Source organism: Cervus canadensis, chromosome 6 (assembly GCF_019320065.1).
Source record: "Cervus canadensis isolate Bull #8, Minnesota chromosome 6, ASM1932006v1, whole genome shotgun sequence".
Taxonomy (NCBI): domain Eukaryota; kingdom Metazoa; phylum Chordata; class Mammalia; order Artiodactyla; family Cervidae; genus Cervus; species Cervus canadensis.
Window position 1 is genome coordinate 23,165,605 of NC_057391.1, and position 26,583 is coordinate 23,192,187.

Sequence of the window (26,583 nt, forward strand, 5' to 3'; positions counted from 1 at the left end):
TCACTATTGCCTTATTCGTCTTCCCTTTGTAGATGGACAAGGCGTGAGCAAACTGATTTCTATCGAGTGGTTTCTACCTTTGGTGTGGAGTATGACCCTGATACCATGCAGTTCCATTGGGATCGCTTCCGTACTTTTGCCCGACTGGACAAAAAAACAGATGAAAGCCTTACCAAGTATTTCCATGGCTTTGTGGCCATGTGCCGCCAAGTGTGCCGCCTTCCCCCAGCAGCTGGAGATGGTAAGCAAGACTGAAGAGTCTTGCGTGAGTGGGCATGGATTGTGACAGAACCAGCTCTTGGTTCATTTCTTCTTCTACCCTTATCTCTTGCAGAACCCCCGGACCCTAATCTGTTTATTGAGCCCATCACTGAGGAAAGGGCCTCACGGACTCTCTACCGTATTGAATTGCTTCGGCGCTTACGGGAACAAGTTTTATGCCACCCTCTTTTGGAAGATCGGCTGGCATTATGTCAGCCTCCAGGTCCTGAATTGCCTAAGTGGTGGGAGCCCATTCGGCATGACGGGGAGCTTCTACGAGGGGCAGCCCGCCACGGGGTGAGCCAAACAGACTGCAACATCATGCAGGACCCAGACTTTTCTTTCCTGGCTGCCCGTATGAATTATATGCAGAACCATCAGGCAGGAGCACCAGCTCCATCCCTGTCACGCTGCTCTACTCCACTGCTCCACCAGCAGTACACCTCGCGCACTGCCTCACCGCTGCCCCTGCGCCCAGATGCTCCTGTTGAAAAGCCACCTGAGGAGACAGCTGCCCAGGTCCCCAGTCTGGAGAGTCTGACTTTAAAGCTAGAGCATGAGGTGGTGGCCAGGAGCCGACCAACCCCACAAGACTATGAGATGCGAGTAGCCCCCTCTGATACTACCCCTCTGGTCTCCCGAAGTGTTCCACCAGTCAAACTGGAGGATGAGGAGGATTCAGACTCTGAGCTGGACTTGAGCAAGCTGTCACCATCATCCTCTTCTTCCTCATCCTCATCCAGCTCCAGCTCCAGCACTGATGAGAGTGAGGACGAGAAGGAAGAGAAGCTAAGTGAGTGCATGTGACAGGCTGTTGGCCGTCTTTCCCATTCCCCCCCTCTCTGCATTTCCCTTCTTTTCTAAATGCATTTTCTAAGATTCAGATTTTAATTTGATAGAATATCGGAAGAGCTCTGTTACTCTTAGGGCCTTTATTTAAAGTCCGTATGATACCATTCCTATGTAACTTCATTCTTCCACCTTTGCTCACATGTACTGTGTGCTCGATCCCTAGCTGCTGACCAGTCCCGCTCAAAGCTCTATGATGAAGAGAGTCTCCTGTCCCTCCCTATGTCCCAAGATGGATTCCCAAATGAAGATGGAGAACAAATGACCCCTGAGCTTCTGCTGCTACAAGAAAGACAGAGAGCTTCTGAGTGGCCCAAGGTAACAGCCTCATTACTGGGCATGTTGAGTCTGAAAATACAGTGTGATACAGCCACTATGGAGAACAGTATGGAGATTCGTTAAAAAACTAGGATTAAGACTACCGTATGAACCAGCAATCCCACTGCTGGGCGTATACCCTCAGGAAACCGTAACTGAAAAAAGACACTTGGATCCCAGTGTTCATTGCAGCACTATTTACAATAGCTAGGACATGGAAGCAACCTAGATGTCCACCAAGAGATGAATGGATAAAGAAGTTGTGCTACACATATACAATGGAATATTACTCATCCATAGAAAGGAACAGAGTTGAGTCATTTCTAATGAGGTGGATGAACCTAGAGCCTGTTGTACAAAGTGAAATAAATCAGAAAGAGAAAGACAAATACCGTATATTAACACACATATATGAAATCTAGAAAGATGGAACTAATGAAATTAATTCCAGTGCAGCAGTGGAGACACAGACATGAAGAACAGACTTTTGGTCACAGTCAGGAAGGGAGAGAGTGGGGTGACTTGAGAGACGAGTGTTGACACACTGGTTAACATGCATTACTGTAAAATAGAGAGCCAGTGGGGATTTGCCGTATGATGCAGGAAACCCAAAGCCAGTGCTCTGTGACAACCTAGGGGGTAGAGTGGGGAGGGAGGTGGGAGGGCAATTTAAGACGGAGGGGACATAGGCCTGTGGCTGATTCTTATTGATGTATGGCAGAAACCGTCACAATACTATAAAGTAATTATCCTCCAATGAAAAAGAAAATTCTAAAAAGAGTGACATACACAGAGAACAAGTAGATGGTTCTAGGTTTCTTTGATTATGTTTAGTGGCACATGTTTTTTGATGAAGCTCTTACCGGTTGACTTTGGGATCTGATACTCTTACCTCCCTCATTTTTGACATATAATTTTTACTTAACTTGTTAATGATGGCACTATTACTTGTCACAGGATCACATGACTAATTGATTTCTTTTTCCCCCACTCAGGATCGTGTCCTGATAAACCGTATTGACCTCGTCTGCCAGGCTGTACTCTCAGGGAAGTGGCCTTCTAGTCGCCGGAGCCAGGAAATGGTAACAGGAGGAATTTTGGGGCCAGGCAACCACTTGCTGGACAGTCCTTCGTTGACTCCAGGAGAATATGGTGACTCCCCAGTCCCCACACCACGCAGTAGCAGCGCAGCTTCCATGGCAGAGGAGGAAGTGTCTGCAGTCACCACAGCGGCTGCTCAGTTCACCAGACTTCGCCGAGGCATGGATGAGAAAGAGTTTACGGTTCAAATCAAAGATGTAAGCTGAGCATTTAGGCACTGGGAAGTGAGGAAGGAGGCTGTAATTCTTGTTAACTAGTTTTATGACCATAACATTAATATTAAGCTCATTTGGTCAGCTAACCTTAAAAATGAGAAGAGGAAAAAAAAATTAGAGCTCACAAAGATCTGCTGAGGAAAAGTCACTAAAGTAAAGGAAGGGATCTTATGTTGACTTGTATCTCCTGTGTGTGCTTAGTCACTCAGTCATCTCCGACTCTGTGACCCCATAGACTAGCCCGCCAGGCTCCTCTGTCCATGGGGATTCTCTAGGCAAGAATACTGGGGTGGGTTGCCATGCCCTCCTCCAGGGGATCTTCCCAACCCAGGGATAGAACCCAGGTCTCCCACATTGCAGGTGGATTCTTTACCATCTGAGCCACCAGGGAAGTCCCAGGAAGACTGGAGTGGGTAGCCTATCCCTTCTCCAGGGGATCTTCCCAAGCCAGGAATCGAACCAGGGTCTCCTGCATTGCAGGTGGATTGTTTACTAGCTGAGCTACCAGGGAAGCCCTTGTATCTCCTAGTGGCTAGATTAAAAGGGTTCTTTTGAGTGGCTTGCTTGTAGATCCTAGAAACCTAGTTTTTAAAAATTAAAATCAAATTGTGGAAAAGCTATTAAAATGATACTAAAGTGTTATGGGCTTTATTAAGTTAAAAAGAAATTATTCCTACTGAAATTAAGTCGTGTCCTGATAAACCGTATTGACCTCGTCTGCCAGGCTGTACTCTCAGGGAAGTGGCCTTCTAGTCGCCGGAGCCAGGAAATGGTAACAGGAGGAATTTTGGGAAATGGATGGAAAGTTTTATTTTTCCTGATGCTCTTCCCTAATGAACCCTAGCGAGTGGTCATTAAGTACTCAACAAGAAAAATGTCTTAGTCACATGACAGGAATATCAGAATTTTGCCCCTGTGATGAATTGCCATGCTAATTCTGAGACACCAGGTAGGGGATTTTTCCCTGCATTGGGTGTTACTGAGATAAATTCTACTTCTCTTAAATCAACCTGAGGGGCACTGAGTCAAGAAATGAACTCTTTCTAAGGAAAAATATGTCTTATTGTATTTCTAATTTGTACCTATTAGTCAGATGGCCTTCCTTCTCACCATCATTGAACCAGAGGATGACCCTTACTTAATTCCCTCTAAAGTTAATCTTTATTTTAAAAACATGCTATATGATGTCTTGGGTGGGTGGGGTGTCTTTCTAGGAGGAAGGATTGAAGTTAACATTCCAAAAGCACAAGTTGATGGCTAATGGAGTAATGGGAGATGGACATCCTCTTTTTCATAAGAAGAAAGGGAACAGAAAGAAGCTAGTTGAGGTAAGTGGTAGAGAAAGTCTTTAACATGATGATTAGATAAAATCTTTCTGTTCCCAGTAATTGATGAAGGCAGTTGGGATTGAGGGAGTAGAAGATACTATTTTATGGCTACCATTGGCTCTGCTACCCCTCCCTCCCTACTCATAAGAAGAGTATGTGCTCATGGGGGTGGATTCTGGGTTTGCAGCTGGAGGTGGAGTGCATGGAAGAGCCTAATCACCTTGATGTGGACCTGGAGACCCGGATCCCTGTCATCAATAAGGTGGATGGTACTTTGCTCGTGGGTGAGGATGCCCCTCGCCGGGCTGAACTGGAGATGTGGTTACAGGGTCATCCAGAGTTTGCTGTCGATCCCCGATTTCTAGCGGTGAGTGGCAGTTCCATCCAACAAGATTTAAAGTCATTCCCTTAATATTTAAGCTGTGTGAGAGGGAAGAAGCATGCCATATTATGTCATTGTTTCTGCATCGGCAAAATAAGAGTAATTATACTTAGTCTTCCTATTTCACAGAGTTGTTGTGAGGATCAAAATGATGTTCTAGTACTTGTTAAACTAAATGCTAGTATATAATCACCTAATTTTTTTGGAGAAGTCTGCTTAATGGGTTTTCCACTAGGATTAATCCTTTATTCACACAATAAGCATTTATGGTCAGAGTAGACACTAGTATCTTAATAATTACTCCAGAGAAGTTTTATTCTTTTAGGATAACTGCAACTTTTCTCTTGTAGTATATGGAGGATCGCAGAAAACAGAAATGGCAGAGATATAAAAAAAATAATAAGGCAGAATTGAACTGTTTGGGAATAGAACCAGTACAGACAGCTAACTCTAGGAATGGAAAAAAGGTGAGTGAAACTAAGGTATTACCACTCTGTTCTCATACTAGATATGACTAGAGAAATCATTTGTTGTTGTTTATCTTTTTTTCCCGTGTGTTTGAGAAAATTTATCCTCAGTTCACAAAGAAGCCCTAATATTTTTATTGATATTTTTATAGTCCTGTAGTATCCTTATCTCTAGAAGAGCATGAAGTTCTAAAAGCTAACTTTAGCACTTCAAGCATATTATAATGTAAGAATTAGTAAGACATTAGAAAATTCAGTGCTTTATCCTGTTCTTCTACTGACTAAGGGATTTTTGGCAAATCCTTTTAACTTTTTTAATTTGTATATCCTGAAAAATTGAAGGTTTGGGAGCAGATAATCTCTTAAAAGTTTTATATTTTAGAAGTGATTTGGGAAATTCTCTAGCAGTCCAGTGGTTAGGACTCTGCACTTTCACTGCTGAGGGCCTGGGGTTCAGTACATGATGGGGGAACCTGCAGAGCTGCATAGCACAGCCCCCCTCAAAAAGTGATTTGGAACCTATTAAAACAGCCATGTTTTAATAGGCTTTTCAACATAGACGATGTTGAGAATCATTAATAATATGTCAGTAATGGAAAAAGACAGGAAATCATGTTCTATAGTTTATAACAACAATTTTGGTCATTATGTTATTCCATGATTTTCAAGTGTGCTTATACTTTAATGTGGTTATAGATTTGGTGGATTAAGAACCCATAATCCTTTCCATCAAAAATATAACTGCAAAAGTTTCTCTTGGCTATGTTTGCCTTACTTTGGACAATAGTTGTGTAAATATAAACCTATAAATCAGGGTTTGGTAAACATTTAAATGGATCAATACTTTGTATACTCAGTTTATCTAATCATCCCCTTTTTGATCTTCTATATACATCTTTATACGTATGTGGTGTGTATATATATATATATATATATATATATATATATATATATAGTGGTTTATCTTTTAACAAAATTCCCAAATGAAAAATATCTATCATTTGCATTTAACAAATTCTGAGAACATTATTTTGCCCATAATATGTACTTATTTGTGAGGTGAATTTATAAGGCTTATTGTTTTTATACTGGGTGAAAGATTGTTTCCATGGAAAAAAGTTTTATTTTTCTCTCTTATCCTCCATGGGCCCAAGGGTATAATAAGGTGAGTGGTTGATATGGGAGGCTGATGGCAAGAAGGCTGATACCGTCTCTGTGTTGAATTTAACATTATAGAGCAGCCTATAAAGAAGGCTTTTTCTCCAGGATTACCTGTTTTTACCTCAAGTACTTTTGCTCTTCTTTATAATCAGTTGTTAACTCTAAGAAAGAAAAAGATCATAGCAAATCACAGAAAATTATGTGATTAGTATTCTTACTGAAAAATTGGTATGTATCCAACACTGTATTATTATTGCATCCTAATATGATTTGGTGCTATTATGTGAAAGTGTGTTAGTTGCTCAGTCATGTCCGACTCTCTTTGACCCCATGAACGAACCTGCCAGGCTCCTCTGTCCACAGGGTTTTTCCAGGCAAAAATATTGGAGTGGGTTGCCATTCCCTTCTCTGGGGGTTCTTCCTGACCCAGAGGATCGAACCTGGGTCTCCTGCATTGCAGGCAGATTATTTACCATCTGAGCTATCAGGGAAGCCCTGGTAGTTATAGTTATATTTTAAAAGCCTAAAAAATTAAGTATTGAGATGTTTGTAACTGTCTGAGTTTAATGCCAGTTTACTCAGTATTGTACTTAGGTCTAGTAATGTTCCAGCTTCAGTGAACTTAACCAGAATTTATAGTGAGCCCATTTACATGAAGCAATTCAAAATTCAGCAGATATGTAAGTTTATTATAATGCAGAAAAAATTATTTTAGTAAATTTGCCAAGGAGCTACCCCGTAGTCTTTTTGGTGTTCTAGACATCCAGACCCTTAATCTGGTCTGTCTTTGAGTTTACCCCATTCTGATGCAATAATGAAGGATAATATTGTATATGTCAGTATGGTTGTGCTGTCCTTCACATGGTAAGATCATGTGAACAATCTGCCATCAGGAGAGCATACTGTACAAGTACTGATTCATTCATTGTCTTACTCAGGCTTCTTATTAACAAAAGTAAGCAATTTTGAAATGGTTGGCCAGAGTAAAGGTATCGTGTGCAGTTCAGTTGCTCAGTCGTGTCCGACTCTTTGCAACCCCATGAATCGCAGCACGCCAGGCCTCCCTGTTACACAAACTCATGTCCATTGAATCGGTGATGCCATCCAGCTATCTCATCGTCTGTCGACCCCTTCTCCTCCTGCGTGGGGAAAAAATCAAAGCTCTGGTTCAGATGAGTGTCGGTGTCAAATGTTTGCTTTTAGCTTCAACATCATAATGTTTCAACCTGCTACATCCAGCTTTACCTCGTCCCCATTACCATCAAGTCTCGTTGGACTATACTTACTCTGCCCCTCCTAAAGACAGTTCAGTGAAAAAGCATTTGCAAGCTAGGACTCTGTTGACTTTTTTGTTTTTTCTTCCTTTGACTATATCTTCTGTTCCTTCTTCCCAGGGTCATCATGCTGAAACTGTGTTGAACCGGGTTTTGCCAGGGCCTATTGCACCTGACACCAGCAAGAAGCGGGCCCGTAGGACGCGACCAGACCTTTCTAAGATGATGGCCCTGATGCAGGGTGGAGGCACTGGGTCCCTGTCTCTGCATAATACCTTCCAACACAGCAGTAGTGGCCTGCAGTCTGTGTCATCTCTGGGTCACAGCAGTGCCACTTCTGCATCTTTGCCTTTTATGCCGTTTGTGATGGGTGGTGCAGCATCATCCCCTCATGTAGACTCCAGCACCATGCTTCATCACCACCACCACCACCCCCACCCCCACCATCACCACCATCACCATCCAGGCCTGAGAGCCACTGGCTACCCTTCTTCACCAGCCACCACCACCTCTGGTACTGCCTTGAGGTTGCCACCACTGCAGCCTGAGGAGGATGAGGACGATGAGGATGAAGATGATGATGATGATTTATCTCAGGGCTACGATAGCTCAGAAAGGGACTTCTCACTCATTGATGATCCTATGATGCCAGCCAACTCAGACTCCAGCGAAGATGCTGACGACTGAAGACCCAGCATGGTCCCCATTGCTTGGGCGGCTGCTGTGTTTCACTTACTCTGGCCCTTGGACTATGGAAAAGTGGGAGGGGCAGGGAGATGTGGGGAGACAGACCCAGGACTCCAGGAGGTGAAAAGGAAAAAGAACACTTGTACCTGATTGCTTCCAAATTTGAGAGGATTGGGTGGGTAGGGGAACTCCTAAAATAATACATGATTACTTCCTCGGTTCTGGGGAAGGAAAGGAGACTAGAGCAGCCAATGTGCTCACCCCTCCCTAGACACCTCCATTAACCACAGACTATGTAGCGCTGGCACTAGCCTCTGGCAGAGCCTGTTCCTGACCGAACTGTGGATACAGCTGGAGGGTCAGGAACTGTTACCTTCCTTCCCCTTGGCATTAATAAATTTAAGTTAATCCTTTCCCACTCTTCCCTCGTTCTATATTTGCTCAAACCCAATATAAATATTACCAGTTGATGTTCATGATGGGTAATTTCAACACCACTTTCTTAAAGTTCTTTACTTAATGTGTGAAGTTACCTTGGATAGGGCAGACAAGTCATCCGTACTCTGTGAAAAGCTTGTACATAAGCGTAGGCTTTCCACCTTGCCAAATGATCTAAGCTAAAATAGTAGGCAAAATGTTCCCAGATTCAAAATCCCAAGTTCTCGAAGAGATGAGAAAGAAGAATTTCCATCAAGACCCACGTACATTGTTTTGAATTAACTGAAATTGTTTCAGGGAAGCCGTAAAAATGGTGTCACTTCATGACTGTGGCAAGGAGACTGGCTGACTGGAAGGATGCTGTCACGACTTGAGCTCACATTTGTTTCCTATGACCCCTCCCCTACCGTCCTAGCGCTCAAATGAAGCCTGGGCATTTAATTTCCCTTTCAAAGGCGAAGTCCTTCCCCCGTAGCGCCGGCCTAAGTTAAGTTTATCTGCAGGGTGGGCTCCCTCTTACCGGCTTGAGCTCCCTGTCCGCCTGGAGCCCCTAACCCAGCGTCCTAGCACGGAGGATCCGTCCAGGCCTGGAGAGGCAGGAAGCTTTCGCTTCCCCACATTTTCTAGGAGAGCGAGAAACCCAGTTATGCTGTAGGCTTCCCACTCCCACCCCAGATCCCGCTCTCCGTTTCCCCTTCCTTTGCCTATGGGTGGGGCCACTGTACTCGCGCGCGGCAGTTTGTGTGGGGCGGAGCCGGCACGTTAGGGCTCCCGCCTCCTCAGTGCCCAGCCGCAGCCGCCGCCGCCGCCGCCTCGACACGGAATCGGAGCTCCTGGAGACCTCGGCCCCGGGGAGATTAAGGGCGGGAGCAGAGCATCACGTGATGACGTCGACTCGCGTGCGGCTGTTGCTAAGTTGACAAGAAAACCCCGCGAAAATCTGGACTCTTTTTGCGTTACACGTTTTGTTGCTTCCCCCACTCTTCCTTCCTCTCCTCCCCCTAACCTCCGGAGGAAGGATTTTTTAAAAAAAAGAATTCCGATCGCTGCCGGGACCCGGAAGCGGAAAGGGCATCTTTGAGGTCGATACTTCCGGGTCACTGGGAGAGTGCGGGATTCCGGGGCCGAGAGAGGGTGGCGGAGCCGGGACCTCGCGTGATTCTCGGAACCCGAGGAGAAGCGGCGTCTGTGGCTATGGCTGTAACTCTCGACAAAGACGCTTATTATCGACGAGTGAAGAGACTGTACAGCAATTGGAGGGTGAGATAGATCCCGTAATTTCCCCAGGGAGCCCCCCTTTGCCATCCCATAATAACCCCGTTTCTCGGCGCCTTTTTCCCCCTTTTCGTCAGGAATTCCCCGGTTCAGGGTCGTGCCCATTTAGTTGCTCCAGGATCATTCACCGCAGGCGACCCCAAGCGCCGCCCAGTAGCAGGGAATCCCCCCCGTAATCACCTTACCCTGCGGCCACCACCATCTTCCCCGCGTGCCTGCCCCCGTCATGCATAACAGCTACCTCTCGTAGTTTCTTCCCGCCCTAGAAGAGGCATCATCATTCTTCCCTCCCACTCCGTGATCACGTCTTGCTGCCCCCTCCTGCAGTGTTCACACACACCCACGCACTCGCTCTGTCCTTCCAGAACCAGAGTGTTGTGCCCCAGGTCCCGCCAGAATTACAACCATTTCGTCAAGGATGGATGGAGGGGCCAGAAGGATGAGAATCGGGCTCTTGGCGTTTACCATTTGCGGGGCTCTTGCTGGAGTTAAAAAAAGACATACTGCTCACGCGCAACCGCCTCCTGTTCTAGGCCCTGCCGTGGGTAACACAGAAATCTAACGCTGAAAACCTGCAGGTTTTGGTAATGCAGAAAAACGATGTGATGCCTAAAACCTTATTCGTTTTCTCCGTGGTTGAGGATCCAGGGCACGTGTTTAGAAAGAGAGCTGTTACAGTTTCTAGTCTAAGGATTGGGCATTTTTGATTGCTTGAAAAAGTCCACAATTAAAAGTTTATTTTTGTGATGGTAATTTATCAGTTCAAACATTTGATTGCATCCTGTGGTGTATTCCGAGCTATCCAGCTGAAGTATGATCTCTGAACTGTTGTCATTCAGGGAAGATAAAGCTAAAGAGGGCTTTTTAAAACCTGAAGAGCGTCCTGACAGAAATGATCAGTTCTGACCTCAGCATTGTAAATTGCCTTTGAAACTGATCTACTGAAAACTAAGCTATTAAAATTGATCATTTTCGTACCATTCATACTAAAGGTTCCTGTGCAAGTTTTATCTTTTGGGCATAAATGCATTAGATGATTAAAGATAAAGTGGGTTTTATGCATTTTATAAGCAAAACTAAGGACTATTCTACACAAAAGCTGAACATAAATTTATTTTAAAAAATTTTATTGGTTAATTTCTACCAGTTGTTTTTATAAGTTCTCTCACTGTCATGTTTTAAAGTTTGAACATGATCCATACTAGAAATACTTTTCTAAATGCCCAGATATTTCTTGAAGATTAATAAGTACTATGACATGAGTAATAATCAATTACCTGCTCTTCCACTCATAGATCCCCCAAGTCACACACCTTTGCTGTAGTGATTGTTTCTAGGCCCAGTGATTCAGAAGTTGATCAGATAACCCTATCTAGATCATTTCTTGAAGCTAAAATTAATTTAGAGCTCAGAGTTCCCATACATATGGTAGATAAATGCAAAACATGAGACTAGGGAAATACTTGAGACCCATTGGTAAACTCAATGTCGATGACAGCCTTTAAATCCATGAAAGTTAAAGTTATTGGCCCCATTTTTTTGTTTGTTTCTCAAATACTAAAATTATCTTGGCCCTTTTATCATTTGAAAGGAGCATGTTAAATGATAAGATCCTGATCTTACAAAGTTACAAGCCAATATAAAAATGTACTTAGCAAAATTTGTGTCATGTCATTATGAAAAAATCTTAATTTGAATAGACTTCCTGCCTTTTTATAACTGTAAGTTTTAATAACTGTGCTTAGACCCCACCTGTCGAATTGCTTTTTGCATTGTGTTTTCCAGGTTACAGCACTTTGATTCCGACCTGCTTAACCAGCTATCGTAGTTTCTGGAATAAGTTCTGGTTGCTTATCCTTTAGGTGCAGCAGGAAAATAGTGAAATATACAGGTGCAAACTATATTTGCTTTTCTACACTTACTCCTTTTTTGAGTAAGAAAATTGGCCTTGAAATAAGAATAACTTCTAGTTAACTATAGAAACCCCAAACCTTGTGTTGTCCACTCCCATCTTCAAAAAGACAAAAATTAACTAAAAAACTAGTTTAGGCTCCACACCCACTTGTAAGTTTTAAATACCCTTAAAGCATTAGCCTTAAGGTACATTTTGTGAGGCTATTGTAAGTAAGATATATCTCTTAATTACAATTTTCATAACTATGTCCCTGAAAGAGTTGGATTATCACACACTTCCTTTTTTGAGTAGAAATTTCTCAAACATTTAAACCTTATACCTGAGTGAATAGTGCCATTTTAGGGATGAGATAATGGGCTCAGTCAGAAATGAAACAGGAGATCTCCCATCATGACTGAAATGTATTTCTTACGGACGTTTGAGGTTAGTAGTGCTGCCTCTCTCTTTTTTTTTTTTTAAATGAACTGCTACAGCAGGAAGAGCTTGCCGCTCCTTTCTGTCTCTGCATTAGAGACCCCTAGGTGGTGACAGTGGGTCGTGAGCATGAGCTTCTCCCCTGTCTTCTTTTGCTTACCGGGTCCTTACTCAGAGCTTCCCAGTCTTTTCATGACTGTGATTGTTTTTAACCAAGTGATAGGATTAGTACTTCATGGGGGTACAAGTGGGGAGGTTACCCACCATCCTGGGATCCCAGCTGATTTGAGAACTATGGGGAGATTGTATCCAAGCACACCTGTAACTCATTTGAGACCTAACTGTTGGGACATGCTGCTGTGTATGAACCTTGACTTCAGTCATCTGCCTTTTAACCCAAAAGAATTTCATAAAAAAATCAGAATGGTAGCTGTTTTCCAATGTAATGCTGACCCATTGCATTCATTCATGTGGCACTACACTACCTGTCAGGACTGGGGAGGTGAGTGGCCCCAGCCTTGAAAAGGAAGTTTGTGCCTATGGAGAAAACTAATAACCTGTAGTGTCAGTGTGTCTCTTGAGTGGTGATTTCTGGCTCTCTGCTGATTTTTGTTGTGGACAAGTTTCTTGTTCTGGATTGCTCTCTAAGACTAGGCAGTGACTTTTGTGGCTTTAGGAAGGTTCTTTGAAATAAGGCAATTTTCATACTACTATCAACAAGATGACAGTTTGCTTCTACCCATCTCGGTTGCTTATAACTCACTCATCTCTGGAGTGAACTAGAGAAAGGTTTTGAGATTCGTTTATTCTTTCTTACTCATTTTTATTTATTTTTTTGCCACTATTAACAAGTGCAGTGCTTGGCATGTAGTAGGCACTCATTTAATGCTGATCATTTGACTTTTGAGTTTTCATGCATCCCCGTCTTGGTTTGAAGATTTTTATGGAGGCTGTACTTAGTGTGATCACAAGTCTTGCCTTTTCTGAAACTGTCTACCTGTTGTCGCTGTGTAATTAATGGCATACCTTTTTATTCAGAATTGTATCACTTTGGGTGAGTTAGATTGGTATCTTGGTATAACTAGAGACTTAAAAAATGTTTCCTCTTTTAATGCAGTACCCTTTTGGTTTCAAAGGAAGATAGTTGTTCCTCTGCTGCAGTATTTTCCCAACTTTTATCATTCAGATACCACTGTTACAGTTTTTGCTGATTCCTTAATACTTGTATTACTGATATTTACTTTGCATTTTTTTTTAAATCCATTTTAGTCATGTAAGACATACATACATTTTAAAAAAACCAAGTAGTTCTAAAAGCCTTAGCATAAGACACTCACCTGCCATAAAAGCACTCACTTTCCAGTTCTTCACTTCCTTTCATATTTTAAAGGAATATCTATATACTGCTACTAATATTTCTTGGTTTATCAGTTTTAGATATTAACTCTTGTTTTGATAGAATTAGGATTTAATCGGGATGGGGAATACGTGTAAATCTATGGCTGATTCATATCAATGTATAACAAAACCCAAAAAAAAAAAAAAAAAAGAATTAGGATTTAAATTTAACTTACACCATAACATTTCAATTTCCCTTCCTCCTGATACTTCCTGTAAATTTCTTCTTGACATAGTTATGAAATATTTCAACCTACAGAAAGGTAAAAGAAATTTCCAGTGAGAACTCATGTGCCTACCCCCACCTAGTTTATACAGTTAATATTTTTATCATACTTACTTTCTCACATATCTATCCCTCCTGATTTTTTTTTCACAGTTTTTAGTATAATCAGTTTACATTGTTACACTCATGTAACTATTTTCACTGCTGGGTGAGGTAATAGAGTATAATTAAGTTCCTGTTAAGTTTTTTTTATTTTTCCTGGCATTAATGGTTACTTCAGTTTTTTTCCTCTTTTAAATGTCCTTAGCCTTAATTTTTTCCTGTAGATCTGTCATAATCTCATCAGTCTTTTATTCTAAAATTTTCATGCTCAACAGATATTTTATTCTTTCTGTTTTTTAACCACTACCACCCGCTCAACCTTACATTATTCTGTTCTGTCTGTGCAGGTTGCTCTCCAGTCTATTGAACCTTGGAACTACCAGTGTCCCCTATATCCAGCAGTCCATGTCGTGATTTTTTTGTTTTCCCTTTGTTTTGTTAGAACATTTCTCTAAGATTCTTAGGAAAGGATATGGAGAATAGATGTTTCTTGAGCCATTATGTGTCTTAAAAAGTTTTATTCTGTCTCTACTTTTGGTTAATAATAGTAGTTCAATTAGTATAAAATTAAAGGTTGAAAATCTCTGAGAATTCTGCTCAGAATCTGTCAACTATTTGTCAGCCTTCAAGCATTCAGTATTTCTTTTGAGAAGGGTGATGTGATTCTACTTCCTGTTCCAATATATATGGCCTATTGTTCCCTGTAAAACATCTCTTTATTCCTCATGTTTTGATATTTCACTGCCTTGGTATGAGTCCTTTTTTTTTTTAACTCTTTGCATTGAGTTGGGAAGTGGGGGGCCATTTTAGTCTGAAGACTCACATCTGTCAGTGCTGGAATTTTGCATTCTTTGATCATTTTCTCCCCTCCATTTCCTCAGTGATCTGTTCCTCTGCTGCCCCCCAGAAATTCCTATTTAGTGGGATTTAGAACTTTTGGCTTAAATTTGTTATCTTTTTCATTTCATTTTCTATCTCTTTATTGTCTGCTTCCAGATGCTGTTTCTTAACTTCACCACGTTTTATTGATTTTTTTTTTTTCTATGTTCTTTCTTATCCCCTATTTTTTTCTTGTTTCATGGATATACTATATTTATTTCTTGTGTGGGAGGTGGTCCTCTGCCATGTCTGTTTCCTCTGGATTTCTTTGCTTTCTCTCTTTATGTGTTGAACACTTCACAAAAATCAAGTTGAGCCTTGGCTACTCATTTGCATTAAGAATACGGTAATAAGAAACTGGTAGGAAGCTCTGTGTGAATAGGGTCTCTCAACTAGTAGAGAGGTTATGGTAGAGCAAATAGGTTAGCTTGGTCCCTGGAGAACCCCCTAGATACTGGCAGTATATGTATATATATTTTTTCTGTGAATTTGGTGGTGACCAAAGAAAAACCCTCTCATTTTTGTCTTTGGGGCAGTTGTCATTCAAAAAGGCAGACTTTCTGGAGGAGGAAATGGCAACTCACTCCAGTTTTCTTGCCTGGAAAATCCCATGAACAGAGGAGCCTGGAGGGATCTGTGAGAAGCAGACTTGACTTAGCAACTGTGCATGCATGCACAGGAAATGTGCTCTTGGCCTTTATTAAGGTGAGGGGAAAAAAAAAAGGTGAGGGAAATGGTCAATTGAAAGACAATTGACTATTTTCTACCAAACAGTGTTTGAACTCAGCTTCTGTCTTCTTATTTCTAAAAGTAACTACATTTAAAAAGTCCACTTAGGATTCAATGCAAGAAAAATTTCTGCTAATAAAATTGCATTCTTTCTATTAAACTAAGAGAACAATTTAACCTGCTATTTCCATGTTGGTCTTGTTTCCTAGGAGTCTCAGAACTAAAATAATGTTTAATTTCTGCTATGATTCTTAATATCTACATGATTATTAGGTTCTAGCCTAAATAATTTTGAATTTCGCTATTATCTCTTTTAATACCAAAAGCCACCTCTATTTGTGTTTTGACAATACAGAATTTACCTTAAAATCAATCAAAAAAAAAACCAAAAAACAGACTTTCATTGAATTCCTCAACATTTATTAACTACCTTCTGGTGGACCTAGTATCTAGAGTTTTTTGAGCCCCTTTCTTCAGAGAATGCATTAAGTCTTTTAGTGGGAGGATTAGGACTTGTCTCAGGGCTTCCATGAGCTGGGGACTTAAGCTTGCTGAGCAGACTTCTGTTCTCAGCCCTGAACTTCCCATGTCCGTCATGGCCCCTTTCCCTTCTCTAAGACTTGGTGCCTGCTGAGTCCTGAGCCCATGAGGGCTGTATGAGATCCACACACTTAACATCGGTATCTTCTGGCTAAGAATGCTTCTCAGGCTCTCTCACCTTCCAAAAAACTCTAACCTTAGTACATAATGCTTTCCAAGTCTGTCCGTGTTGTTGGAGATGGAAAAATTTCATTCTTTTTTAATGACTGAGTATAGTATTTCATTGTATATGGGGTGTGTATATACACCCCACATCTTTATCTATTCATCTGTTGATGGACACTTAGGTTGCTTCCATATCTTGGCTGTTGTAAATAATTCTGCAGTGAACATTGGGGCACATACATCGTTTCTTTCTTTCTTTCTTTCTTTCTTTCTTTTACCTACATCTTTTCAAAGTAATATTTTCATTTTCTTCAGCTATATGCCCAGGAGTAGAATTTTTGTTTCTTGGGGAACCTCTATACTGTACAGTGGCTGCACAAATTTACATTCCCACTGATGGATTACACAAGGGTTCCTTTTTTTCCACATCCTTGCCAGCATTTGTTGTGTTCTTTTTGGTGATAGCCATTCTGGCTGGTGTGAGAATATCTCATTGTGGTTTTGATTTGCAATTCTCTTATGATTAATGATGTTAAAATTTTTTCATGTGCCTGTTGGCCATGTGTGTGTCTATTTTGGAAAAATGGTCTTCTGCCCATTTTCTAATTGGGTTGTTTGGTTTTTTTTGTTATTGAGTTGTGTGAACTGTTTATCTATTTTGGATATATATATTTTTTGTTCATATCATTTGTAAATGTTTTCTCCCATTTAAAAAGTTTTCTTTACATTTTGTCAATGGTTTGCTGTGCAAAAGCTTTTAGTTTAAATAGGTCTCATTTGTTTATTTTTGCTTTTGTTTCCTTTGCTTTAGGAGAGAGATCCAAAAAAAATGCTATAATCTATGTGAGAGTGTTTTGCCTGTGTTTCTTCTACATTTTGGTCTTTAATAATAATGATGGCAAACACATAGTAGTTATTATGAGCTAGGCACTATTCTAAGTATTTCATACACAACACTTATAGATGTGAAGGTGTAGGAGATTGAAACACAGAAATGTTGGGTCACAATAAGGGGTGAGGTCTTGGCTTCAAGCCCAGGCAGTCTGGCTTCAGAGTGAGCCCTTACCCAGTAGGCTTACTGTCTCTCTAAATGTAGAGGGCAGAAAAGTTAGTCAAATGATCCTAGGTCTCCTGGTAGATAAAAATCAGGAACTTCCCAAAGAAATTCATTTTTATCTTTAGGACCCTAATGAAAGTGTTCTTGCCTCTGTTATTTTAAGAGAGACAGAGGTGGTAGAAAAGTATATCTTTATACTGTTATAATAGTTGTATCCTAATGAAAAATATCCATCTTACATGTATTTTAATTAGACTTTCAGTACCTCTTTTTTTAAAAGCCTAAATCATCATTAGTGTGAGAACTGCCTATGTATTTGTGTGGGAGTTTTGAGTGTGCTAGGTCTTGGCTGGGGGTTTTGAATATGATGATGCATACTGCAGCTAAAGTTTTATCATGAGGCTTACAGATTACATGCAGAAAGTGCCTGCTCAGTAAATACTGTTCCCATCTGAAACACCTGTTTCAGCAACACTTGACTGTTAAGTGGACCAGACAGACTGGAAAGTGGCAGAATTTGGTGACGGAGCGGATTGGGTGGGTGTTGAGAGTGCGCAACAGGAGTCACTGCTGTAAAATGGTTCATCTCAAAAAGTGAGCACAGGAGTCCTGAGTCCAGATTTGACAAGGGCCCAAGTCTGAGTCCTAAAGATCTCCCAAGCAGAAGAGGTTAGGTGGGAATCTGGGGCTGTGTAAGCAGCAGAGTTGAGCCCCAGCTGTCTCAAATAGCCAGTGCTTAGAACTGACTGTACAACTGGTCCTGGGGCAGCAGCAGCTAGCCTCGTGGCCTTTTTTTTTCTTGCCACCCCCTCCCAGTATTATTTTTTGTTATTCATGTGTTTGTTTGTTTATTCATTTATTTTTTGGCCACACTGTAGCATGTGGGATCTTAGTACCCTGACCAGGAATCAAACCCATGCTGCTTGCAGTGGCAGCATGGAGTCTTACCCACTGGACCACCAGGAAAGTCCCCCACTCCAGTACTTTAAAACAAATTCCAGGCATAAGTCCATCTGAAAATATTTTAGTATTGTATATAATTTATTAAAATGTTACAGTGGGTAACATGCTATTTTTGTTTAATTTGTGTTTAATTGGAGGATAATTGCTTTGTAATGTTGCATTGGTTTGAGCTGTACAAGGAATGAATCAGCTACAAGTATACATACAACCCCTCCTTCTTGAGCCTCCCTCCCACCCCACTCCCATCATGGAAGTTTTAAAAAGCGGATTATTAATCTCCCACAGTTTCAGAAGACTGTTTTCAGATTTAATCTCTATAAGGGTATTTATGCGCCTTATGAGATTTGAAAATACAGAATAGCGTCCAAGGCTTTGCTGTCAAAATTATTGACTTTATTGTAATCCTTTTCATTGAATCACATTTTAAGAAAAAACTATTTAAATTTATTATCTTTAGATAGTCTGCATTTATTTCTCCTGGTGTTTGTAAAGAATCAGTCAAAAATATTCTATGAAATGGTCAGAGCAACTGGGTTCCAAGAGAGTTTAGGATTCATCCTCTCACGTTTTTGATGGACAGTAGAAAACCAGACATTCTATATTAATGGAAATCCTTGAAATTTGATGGATTGGTTTCCCATATCCTCATAAAAAAGCTGAGTACAGAGGTCTTTTTTTCTCTCTTCCTATTTTCAGTTATATTGAGATAACTTTGTATGGTTTTCTTGTGTTAATAATGGTTAATTATGTGATTATATTTGTGTATCACTAACTCAGTGGACATGAATTTGAGCAAGGTCTGGGAGATAGTGGAAGACACAGGAGCCTGGTGTGCTGCAGTCCATGGGATTGTAAAGAGTCAGACACAACTTAGTGACTGAACAGCAACTTTAAAAATTTATTACTGTGTATTTTGAATTTTTGTGCATGTTGATGCCCTTTGTGGAAAAATTTTGACTAAGATTTTAAGTATCAAAAAATACTAAAAGGGACTTTTGGTTAGTTTCTGTGGTATTTTTGAAGACGTGTTTAGGGAAAAAATTTACATATTGGTAGCCAAAACACATAAATAGAGGGGAGTACCTGTTGCTAGTTTTGGGGGGTTATCAAGGTAGTAGTAATACTGTTGGCACAGAATCCCATGTTTAACTGAAGAATTGGAATGTATGTAGCAAAGCGGAAGGAGAGACTACCTGATGCCAGAGTTCGTGTTAATCCATGTCAGGGATCACAGGACAGCGGTCCCCAGCTCTGATGACAGGACCCCTTTACAGTCTTAAATTATTCAGCTCCCCACAAAATCTTTCTCTATATAGGTTTGAGCAAGTATATAAAGAAATTTGGCTTTGTACATACATAAAGTTGGAAAAGCAAGAAATTTTAATAAACTCTTCAGATAACTATGGATATTCTTTGTTAGTGCACTAGAACTCTGGAAGTAGTTAATTGTTCTCTCTTTTTTTTCGGCCTCTCGGCTTATGGGATCTTGGTTCTACGACCAGGGGTTGAACCTGGGCCCTTGGCAGTAAAAGTGCTGAGTCCTAACCACTGGACTGCCAGGGAATTCCCTGGAAGTGGTTATCTCTTGAAAGTTAGTTGTAATGTGGAATTTAAAACCACAACAGTGAACTTTTCATACTCAAGTTGCGATTTGGTAACATCATCCACTGGTTATTTGGAAAATATTGTTCCCTCATCTGGTAAATGTACACGGTTCATTATATGATGTTGGAGAATTGTGTATGTTAATATTCTGCTGATATCATCAGAAAAGTTCTTGAGTAAGCAGAGAAGTTGTCAAGTTCACAATGGTGAGTACAAGGTTTTCTAAATTTTGATTTCTGTTTGAAGGCTCAAATTTCATCATTAACAACACATTTCTTTCATTTTCCTTGAAGTGATAGACTCACTTCATTCATTTTCAAGAAAATGTATGCTAGATATCCAAGTCTGTTTAAATGGCTAGTTTAATTTATTACTGAAATAATTGAATTGATACAAGTGCTTTTCCTTGAGACAGCTGTCATACTTCAGTGTACATGCAGAAGTGCTTTGGATGTGCTTCCCATTTCTTTACACAGACTATTAAAAAGACATATATTCAAAGGTTAGGATTTTATAATATTAGTCATTTTTACTGCATCAAGGACATTTTTTTAAGTGAAACTGGCTTTTTTTCCTTTCTATTGAGTGTGTAGTAGTGATGAACATAGCTTGGTGCCACTACCTTGATTTATGCTAAGGCACTAGCAGTTTTAATTACCATTGCTTTTGCATCATCAGTGGGAGCTAATGATAAAATCTTACCAACCTGAAGGTAAACATTTTCTCAGTGAAAATCAGTGAGGGACTGCATAAGGTTACTATATAGTAACTACTTTGGGTTATATATTTTGTTTGCTAGAGAAATGCAGCAGAACCCTCAATTGCTATTTTATTTAGATCCTAATTGGCATCCAGAAGTCTAAAAATGTGGAAGAATCTTAAATAAATAAATTTTTTTAAAATTGAGATATTAATGATTTATAGCATTATGTATGTAGATTTTACTTTGTTTTATTTTGGCCATGCCACACGTCTTGTAGGATCTTAGTTCCCTAACCAGGGATTGAACCAGGGCCCCTACAGTGGAAGCTCAGAGTCCTAACCACTGTACCACCGGGGCATTCCCTGTAAATATTTTTCTTGACTTTATAGGGAAATCAGAGATTTGACCTTAGTTAGAGCTCGCAGTTACCAGTGCTTTGGTCTTACAGAACAGTTCAGGAGTAGCTAATGGTTGGAGGACTCACAGATCTCAATTTCAGGACTTAATACAAAGCTGCAGTAATCAAAGTAATGTACTAGTGTAAGGGCAGACATGTAACTCAGTGGAATAGAATTGAGAATCCAGAAATAAACCTTCACATTTACATCGTTTGATTTTTGATGTGGTGCCAAGACAATTTGGGGGCCGGAAATGAGGTTAGGCCCCTTCCTTACACCATACACAAACTTCACTCAAAATGAAGCATAAATGTAAATATAAGAGCTAAAACTATAAAACTTCTATAGAAGAAAGTATAGTTATATCTTTGTGTCCTTGGGTTAGGCAAAGCCACCTTACATAGGATATCAAAAGCACAAGAAAAGAATTTGGACTTCTTCAAAATAAAAAACTTTTGTACTTCAAAGGACAACATCATTACAAAAGTGAAAGGAAAATCCATTGAACGGGAGAAAAAAATGCAAATCATATTTGATAAGAGACTTTTACGTATAAAAAGAACTCTTATGACTTAGTAATAAAGCAATAACCCAGAGTAGGAAAAGGATCTGAACACACACTTCTCCAAATAGGTATACAAATCATCAGAATCACATGACTGGGAGTTCAGTCAAGATCGTTGACCATTATGGAAATACAAATCAAAACTGCAGTGAGATACTTCATACCCATTGGATGGCTATAATAAAGTTAAGTGTTGGTCAGCATATGGAGAAATTGGAACCCTCACACATTACTTTTGGGAAAGAAATTTGTGAAATAGTGCAGGCACCTTAGAAAACGGTCTTGTGTTTCCTGAGAAAGTTAAATACAGAGTTACCATATAACTAGCAGTTCCTCACCTAGATAATATACTCAAGAGAAATACGTGCACACAAAAACTTACTTACGATTATAGCAGTATTATTCATAATAGCCAAAAGATGGAAACAACTCAAATATCGAACAGTTGAATGGATACAATGTAGTATATCCACATAATGGAATATTACTTAGCAATAAAATGGAATGTGGTACTGATACATGCTAAAACAGATGAACCATGAAAGAATATTACGTGAAAGAAGCCAGACACAAATGCCATGTATTATGATTCCATTTATATTAAGTGTCCATAATAGACAAATCCTTAGGGACAAATGAGATTAGTGGTTGCTAGGACTGAGAGGAGGTGGATAATTGTTGCTAATGGGTTTTGGGGGGAGAGATGAAAATTTCTAAAATTAGATTGTGATGGTTGTGTAACTGAATACACTGAAAACCACTGAATTTTACACAAAAGTTGGTGAATTGTATATGAATTTTGTCTCAGAAAGCTATTTTTAAAATAGAGTAAGTAATGACTGTAGGGTTGCCAAGTATATATGTACCTTAAACTTTGGGTTTCCATTAGGAAAAAATTATATGTATCTTGGACCTATTCCTGTTGTGCTTGTATGAAAAGAAAATGACCACATTACCTACTCTGCCTTTCAGAAAGGAGAAGATGAGTATGCCAATGTTGATGCCATTGTTGTATCAGTGGGTGTTGATGAAGAAATTGTTTATGCCAAATCAACTGCCTTACAGGTGAGAAGTTTACAGCAGTGTTTAGCCTTGAGAGTCATTGAATCAGCCACTGTTCAGTATGGTAGCCACTAGCCACATTAAAATTTCAGCTCCTAAAAAAAAAAAAAAAAAATTTCAGCTCCTCAGCCTCAAGTACTCTGTAGTGGCTAGCCTGTTAAAGAGAGGACGTGTAGAATAGTTCTTTCACAAAAAGTTCAGTGAACAGTACTGACCAATCTCATTTCATTGGAATCTATATCCAGGTTCTCACACTACAAGATTATTTTGAAGTTAATTCCAGATACCTTATTTCATATGTATCAATACACTGATTTTTTTGTATCTGTTCACATTGTTGTCTTTTCACATAGACATGGCTCTTTGGTTATGAACTAACTGATACTATCATGGTATTCTGTGATGACAAAATCATCTTTATGGCCAGCAAGAAAAAAGTGGAGTTCTTGAAACAGATTGCCAACACTAAGGGCAATGAGAATGCTAACGGAGCCCCTGCCATCACACTACTCGTACGAGAAAAGGTCAGAACTAACAAGAATTCGTCATAAAAAAATATGAAAGAATACTTAAAAGTGGTAAACAGAAAAGTTTTCTAGGAATTTAAAAATACAAGGGGAAGATTTTAGCTGTCATTTGTTAGAAAGAAAGAAAAGAGTTCAATAATCCTATCAGTTTGCAGTAACACAAATGGGTAATGAAATTATGGTGAATACTGACTTTATCCATTCTTGAGGATACTTCTCTGAGTATCTTAATTAGAACAAAAATCTTTAAATATCCTTAAGGAAAGGTATACCTCGTTTCCAATTTTTATCAGATGTAATCTTTTTTTTATTATGTTGCCCATCTGACAAAGATTTCTTTTCAGAATGTTGTTCCCCTTTGTATTTCAGTTTCTTAGCTCTTCCTGAAGTAAAGAATAGTCTTCTCAGCTTATGTGGCACTTCACTTAAGCATTTAAATATATCCAAAGAAATTTTGTGTAACCTTTTGGTATATTACAGTCTTCCCTAAAGAAATAGGTAGGAAAAGGGGAGATAGAATTTCTTTCCATAGTTTAGAATATTCTCTGCCTAGTACTAGTAGAACATAAGATATCTAATTCTGAAACTAAACCCCTTTTTTCTCCCTGTGGCACTGACAGAATGAAAGTAACAAGGGCAGCTTTGACAAAATGATTGAAGCCATTAAAGAAAGCAAGAATGGCAAGAAGATCGGAGTGTTCAGCAAAGACAAATTTCCAGGAGAGTTCATGAAGAGCTGGAATGACTGCCTCAACAAAGAGGGCTTTGACAAAGTAAGAATACTCTGAAAACAGGCACACTGAGGGTTGAGAAGACAAGATTGTGAGGGGCTTCCGCAACTGATGGTGCAGAGACTTTGTTTCGGGAAAGCTGTATATTCATTCATATTTCCATTTTCATTTCCTGTGGCTTAGTGGTAAACCAATTCACTTTTCAGTTAGGAGTGAGGCATTCAGGAGACAGTGCAGCTACTCCAGAGGGAAATCGAGGAAAATCTCTTATCCAAAAAATTTTTTTTCTTTTCTCTCTACCTTCTTCAGCCTTTACAGAAACCTCAAGAGAGGCATTTACATTTATACTTTAAATGATGTGTTAGTTCAGTGCCTCTTAGCATACACCAATGACCTGGTAAAGAGTTCTTTCAGCTGTTTATTCAATCCAAGAAGAGAATATTTAGATATTCTGCAAACTGCTGGTGAGTAGTTTGCTAAATAACCAGGCATAGTCACTGATAATATTTGAACCAGGGGAGAGAGATTTCTTTAGCAATTCTGTGTCTGCATGTTAGGAACTGTTTTTCCCTTTGACTGCAGATAGACATCAGTGCAGTTGTGGCCTATACCATTGCTGTAAAGGAGGATGGAGAGCTCAATCTAATGAAAAAAGCAGCTAGCATCACCTCTGAGGTCTTCAACAAATTCTTCAAGGAAAGAGTCATGGAAATAGTTGATGCAGATGAGGTAAATTGGGGGTGGGAGTGTCTTTTTACTGTTTTAATGAAGTAAGTCCCTCCCATGCAGTGTTTTTCAGGTTGTGTTCAGCTACCTTTGGTAGATAAGTTGGTGGTGTGTAATTGTGCCAGCTCTCTTTGAGAATAACTATAAACGTCCACTGTAGTTTCTGGAGCTTACCCAGTATGTCACTTGAGAATTCTTTGAATAGCTGCAAATTCCACGTATTCCCTAAATTTCCTTTTGCGTGTACACCAGTGTGTTATCTGTTGCATAAACCACTTCATAGGACTTCTTTTGCATCCTATATGATATCAGGATATATGTTGTCTTCAAATGATCATGTCCAAAAACCCAACACCCTTCTGCCACCCTATAGTAAATATTGTTTTATTTCTGGGTATTTTTATAGAAAGTTCGACACAGCAAACTGGCTGAGTCTGTGGAAAAGGCCATAGAAGAGAAAAAATACCTAGCTGGGGCAGACCCTTCTACTGTGGAAATGTGTTACCCTCCTATCATTCAGAGTGGTGGCAACTATAACCTCAAGTTCAGTGTAGTGAGGTAAGTATGAGAATTTCAAAATATAAAACAACCAGAGCACTTCAGCCTTTGGCCTGTTTTTTCTTAGACTCATTCTGGGATTCAAAAAAGTAGGAAGAGAAAGAATAACCATTAGCCTGCCTCCTGCAGGCTATTATCTTCTTATTCTATGTATAGTTTAATTTTATTTCACATAGTTATTCATTTCTTACTTGAGTATTTGATTGTAAGCATTTTCCAGATGATTAAAAATGACAAGAAAAAAATGCAAAGCATGTTTAAAAAAAAAAAATCTTACTGCTGCTGCTGCTGCTAAGTTGCATCAGTCGTGTCCAACTCTGTGCAACCCCATAGATGGCAGCCCACCAGACTCCTCCGTCCCTGGGATTCTCCAGGCAAGAATACTGGAGTGGGTTGCCATTTCCTTCTCCAGTGCATGATGTGAAAAGTGAAAGTGAAGTCGCTCAGTTGTGTCCAACTCTTTGCAACCCCATGGAATGTAGCCCACCAGGCTCCTCCATCCATGGGATTTCCCAGGCAAGAGTACTGGAGTGGGTGGCCATTGCCTTCTCCTGAAAATCCTAAAAATCTTACTAGATATATCATAAATATTCCCCTTCTAATTTTTAAAAATACTGTAAAGAATGCTATTCGTCGGGGCTGTTGGAAAGGTGATGGCTTACCATCATACTGTTAGATTATAATGCATAAAATTCAGTATAACTTGCATATTTGGGATACGACTTTCAATAGCCTTTATAAACTGACTTGGGTTTTTTTTTTTCTGACTTTTTTTTTTTTTTAAACCGTTTAGGTCATTTTTTCTGTTTCAGCTTTGTGATAATAGTGGGTCAAAATCGTGATTACGGATGTGTATGCTAGGTACGATAAGGACTTCACAAGTTTGTGTAATGAGATGCTTTCTCCCTTTGGTCTCTAGTGACAAGAATCATATGCATTTTGGGGCCATTACCTGTGCCATGGGTATTCGCTTCAAATCTTACTGCTCAAACCTTGTTCGCACTTTGATGGTTGATCCTTCGCAGGAGGTTCAAGAAAATTACAACTTTTTGCTTCAGCTGCAAGAGGAGCTGCTAAAGGAACTAAGACATGGTAATGTGTGCCTTAGATAAGGTTTAGAAATTATGTAACAAAAACATAGCATTCATGGGACTGTTTATCCCTGAGGCTCTTGTACTGTAAATAGAATTAGATTTTACTAACCTCCAATCATCCTAGCATTCAGTTCTTCAATGTACTTTTCTTTTATGTAGGAATAGTTACTGTGGTTTTATATTGATGTTTATAGAACCCTCTCTGACTGGTTAGATCTCTGTGTTCAGATCTTCATAAAATACCTTGCTCTTACTACTTTTCTTTAGAAAGTTCTGAGAAGTAGTATCTCTCCCAACAGACTATGTAATGTTAATATCCTATATTGAATGAATACCAGGAATCTTAGTTTGAGAGCAGAACTAATGACAACCCTGCTAAGCAAGCTACTGCTTACTTAAAAGCAGAGCATTTGGCACCTCTTTTGCCTTGAGACTCCCCACTCCCAGTTGGCTAAATGGGACTTTATGTT

The 26,583-nt window shown here is 39.9% G+C and overlaps 2 protein-coding genes, 1 long non-coding RNA gene and 1 other non-coding gene across 12 annotated transcripts in view; 3 read left to right on the forward strand and 1 right to left on the reverse strand.

The window, feature by feature from the left end:
• The window catches only part of CHD8 (chromodomain helicase DNA binding protein 8), a 60,439-nt gene extending 51,982 nt beyond the window's left edge, over positions 1-8,457 (forward strand). For all 9 annotated transcript variants that reach the window (XM_043471249.1, XM_043471250.1, XM_043471255.1 and 6 more), the window contains 8 exons: positions 33-241; positions 335-1,054; positions 1,277-1,428; positions 2,424-2,726; positions 3,959-4,072; positions 4,260-4,439; positions 4,805-4,921; positions 7,477-8,457. In XM_043471249.1, the coding sequence (XP_043327184.1) occupies positions 33-241; positions 335-1,054; positions 1,277-1,428; positions 2,424-2,726; positions 3,959-4,072; positions 4,260-4,439; positions 4,805-4,921; positions 7,477-8,043 (2,362 nt within the window). In that variant the 3' untranslated portion in view covers positions 8,044-8,457. The remainder of the gene's footprint in view (positions 1-32; positions 242-334; positions 1,055-1,276; positions 1,429-2,423; positions 2,727-3,958; positions 4,073-4,259; positions 4,440-4,804; positions 4,922-7,476) is intronic.
• Positions 3,655-3,763, forward strand: LOC122444453. Its single transcript, XR_006270285.1, has one exon. It is a non-coding gene; the product is annotated as a small nucleolar RNA U6-53/MBII-28 (small nucleolar RNA).
• LOC122443286 lies at positions 6,751-9,136 on the reverse strand. Its single transcript, XR_006269961.1, has 2 exons — positions 9,002-9,136; positions 6,751-7,221 (listed from the first exon to the last, which is right to left on the reverse strand). It is a non-coding gene; the product is annotated as an uncharacterized LOC122443286 (long non-coding RNA).
• SUPT16H (SPT16 homolog, facilitates chromatin remodeling subunit) overlaps positions 9,135-26,583 on the forward strand; it is a 36,473-nt gene continuing 19,024 nt past the window's right edge. Inside the window, exons 1-7 of the mRNA XM_043471267.1 lie at positions 9,135-9,741; positions 22,388-22,480; positions 22,831-23,001; positions 23,625-23,777; positions 24,318-24,464; positions 24,868-25,019; positions 25,939-26,111. Coding sequence (XP_043327202.1) covers positions 9,676-9,741; positions 22,388-22,480; positions 22,831-23,001; positions 23,625-23,777; positions 24,318-24,464; positions 24,868-25,019; positions 25,939-26,111 — 955 coding nt within the window. The 5' untranslated portion in view covers positions 9,135-9,675. The remainder of the gene's footprint in view (positions 9,742-22,387; positions 22,481-22,830; positions 23,002-23,624; positions 23,778-24,317; positions 24,465-24,867; positions 25,020-25,938; positions 26,112-26,583) is intronic.